The sequence below is a fragment of the Corvus brachyrhynchos genome, unplaced genomic scaffold (genome assembly GCF_000691975.1).
Source record: "Corvus brachyrhynchos isolate BGI_N302 unplaced genomic scaffold, ASM69197v1 scaffold419, whole genome shotgun sequence".
NCBI lineage: Eukaryota > Metazoa > Chordata > Aves > Passeriformes > Corvidae > Corvus > Corvus brachyrhynchos.
In genome coordinates, this window is record NW_008239763.1 from 20,426 (window position 1) to 23,415 (window position 2,990).

At 64.4% G+C, this 2,990-nt stretch overlaps 1 protein-coding gene across 1 annotated transcript in view; it reads left to right on the top strand.

The window, feature by feature from the left end:
* The first annotated feature begins 521 nt into the window (after window positions 1-521).
* The window catches only part of LOC108448766, an 11,880-nt gene continuing 9,411 nt past the window's right edge, over window positions 522-2,990 (top strand). Inside the window, exon 1 of the mRNA XM_017742788.1 lies at window positions 522-536. Coding sequence (XP_017598277.1) covers window positions 522-536 — 15 coding nt within the window. The remainder of the gene's footprint in view (window positions 537-2,990) is intronic.

Genomic DNA, 2,990 nt, shown 5'->3' on the forward strand with positions numbered 1-2,990 from the left:
ACCGAGACACGTGGGTGACACAGGGGACACGGGGGGGACACGGGGGGTACACCGAGACACGTGGGTGACACAGGGCACACGGCGGGGGACACGGGGGGGACACCGAGACACGTGGGTGACACGGGTGACACGGGGGACCCGGGGGACACGTGGGTGACACAGGGCACACGGCGGGGGACACGGGGGGGACACGGGAGGGACACAGGGGGACATGTGGGTGACACGTGGGTGACACAGGGGACCTGGGGGACATGTGGGTGACACGTAGGTGACACAGGTGACACGGGGGACACTGAGACATGTGGGTGACACGGGGGACACGGGGGGACACGGGAGGGACACCAAGACACGCGGGTGACACGCGGGGGACACGTGGGGGACAGGGCTAACACGCAGGTGACATCGGAGGTTACGTGGGTGACACGGGTGACGTGGGGGTGACACCGTGATATGCAGGTGATGTGGGGGTGACACGGTGACACGTGGGTGACACGTGGGTGGCACAGGGGCGACACGGTGGCATGCAGGTGACACAGGTAACGTGAGGGTGTCACGTGGGTGACACGCGGGTGACACGGTGGCACGGGGGTGACACACAGGTGACACATGTAACAACGTGTGACACGGGTGACACAGGGGTGACACGGTGGCACGGGGGTGACACTGAGCCATACGGGTGACACGGGGGTGACACACAGGTGACACATGCAACAACGTGTGACACGGGTGACACATGGGTGACACAGGGGTGACACTGAGCCACGGGGGTGACACACAGGTGACACACAGGTGACACATGTAACAACGTGTGACACATGGGTGACACGGGTGACACATGGGTGACGGGGTGACGTGGTGGCACGGGGGTGACACGCAGGTGACACATGGGTGACACTGAGCCACATGGGTGACACATGGGTGACACATGGGTGACACAGGGGTGACACTGAGACACGGGTGACATGGGGATGACACGGGTGACTCATGAGTGAGTGTGCGAGGGCGTGTCCCCAGGGCATGTCCCTTGCACACGAACACATCTCCAGGGTGTGTCCCTTGCACACTCACATGTCCCCAGGGCGCGTCCCTTGCACACCTGTGTGTCCCCAGGGCGTGTCCCTTGCACACCCATGTGTCCCTGTGTCCCCAGGGAGTGTTCCTTGCACACCTGTGTGTTCCTCGCACACACATGTGTCCCCAGGACATGTCCCCTGCACACTCACATTCCTCGCACACACGTGTCCCCAGGACATGTCCCCTGCACACTCACATGTCCCCAGGGTATGTCCCTTGCACACCCGTGTGTCCCCAGGGCATGTCCCTTGCACACCCATGTGACCCCATGTCCCCAGGGTGTGTCCCCGTGTCCCCAGGGCGTGTCCCTTGCACACCCGTGTGTCCCCAGGGCGTGTCCCCTGCACACTCACATGTCCCCAGGGTGTGTTCCTTGCACACCCATGTGACCCCACGTCCCCAGGGCGTGTCCCTTGCACACGTGTGTGTCCCCAGGGCGTGTCCCCTGCACAATCACATTCCCAGGGCGTGTCCCTTGCACACTCACATGTCCCCAGGGTGTGTCCCTTGCACAGGCACATCCCCAGGGCATGTCCCCTGCACACTCACATGTCCCCAGGGTGTGGCCCTTGCACACCCATGTGACCCCATGTCCCCAGGGAGTGTCCCTTGCACACCTGTGTGTCCCCAGGGCATGTCCCCTGCACAATCCCATTCCCCAGGGCGTGTCCCTTGCACACTCACATGTCCCCAGGATGTGTCCCTTGCACACCCATGTGTCCCCAGAGTGTGTCCCTTGCACACGCATGTGTCCCCATGTCCCCAGGGCGTGCCCCTGGCACACATGTGTGTCCCCAGGGAGTGTCCCTTGCACACCCGTGTGTCCCCATATCCCCAGGGTGTGTTCCTCGCACACATGCATGTCCCCAGGGTGTGTCCCCTGCACACTCACATGTCCCCAGGGTGTGGCCCTTGCACACCCATGTGACCCCATGTCCCCAGGGAGTGTCCCTTGCACACCTGTGTGTCCCCAGGGCATGTCCCCTGCACAATCCCATTCCCCAGGGCGTGTCCCTTGCACACTTGTGTGTCCCCAGGGTGTGTCCCTTGCACACCCGCGTGTCCCCGTACCCCCAGGGCGTGTCCCTTGCACACTTGTGTGTCCCCAGGGCGTGTCCCCTGCACACTCACATTCCCAGGGCGTGTCCCTTGCACACTCACATGTCCCCAGGGTGTGTCCCTTGCACAGGCACATCCCCAGGGCATGTCCCCTGCACACTCACATGTCCCCAGGGCGTGTCCCTTGCACACCCGTGTGTCCCCACGTCCCCAGGGCGTGTCCCTTGCACACGTGTGTGTCCCCAGGGCGTGTCCCCTGCACACTCACATTCCCAGGGCGTGTCCCTTGCACACTCACATGTCCCCAGGGTGTGTCCCTTGCACAGGCACATCCCCAGGGCGTGTCCCTTGCACACTCACATGTCCCCAGGGCGTGTCCCTTGCACACCCGTGTGTCCCCACGTCCCCAGGGCGTGTCCCTTGCACACGCGTGTGCGCAGGCGTCCCCGCCCTCGCCGCGGTTTCGCGGCCACGGCAGCAGGAAGAGCCCCGCCCGAGCCCTCCGGGGGCCACCGGGGCCACCAGGGCCACCGACGGAAGCGGGGAGGGGGCCCCGGAGGGGACGGGAGGGGGACTTGCGCCACGCGTTGCGTCATCGCCGCTCCAGGAAGCGCCGTGGCCACCGAGGCTCCGCCGGGATTTGGGGGGGTTGGAGCTCGGTGGGGCTCCAATCTCAGGGGGGTCGGCACTGGGGGCTCCATCCTTTGGGATTTGGTGGCCTCATCCTTGTGGGGTTGGTGGCTCCACCCTTTGGGATTTGGTGGCCTCATCCTTGTGGGGTTGGTGGCCTCATCCTTTGGGATGTGGTGGCCTCATCGTTGTGGGGTTGGTGGCTCCATCCTTTGGGATTTGGTGGC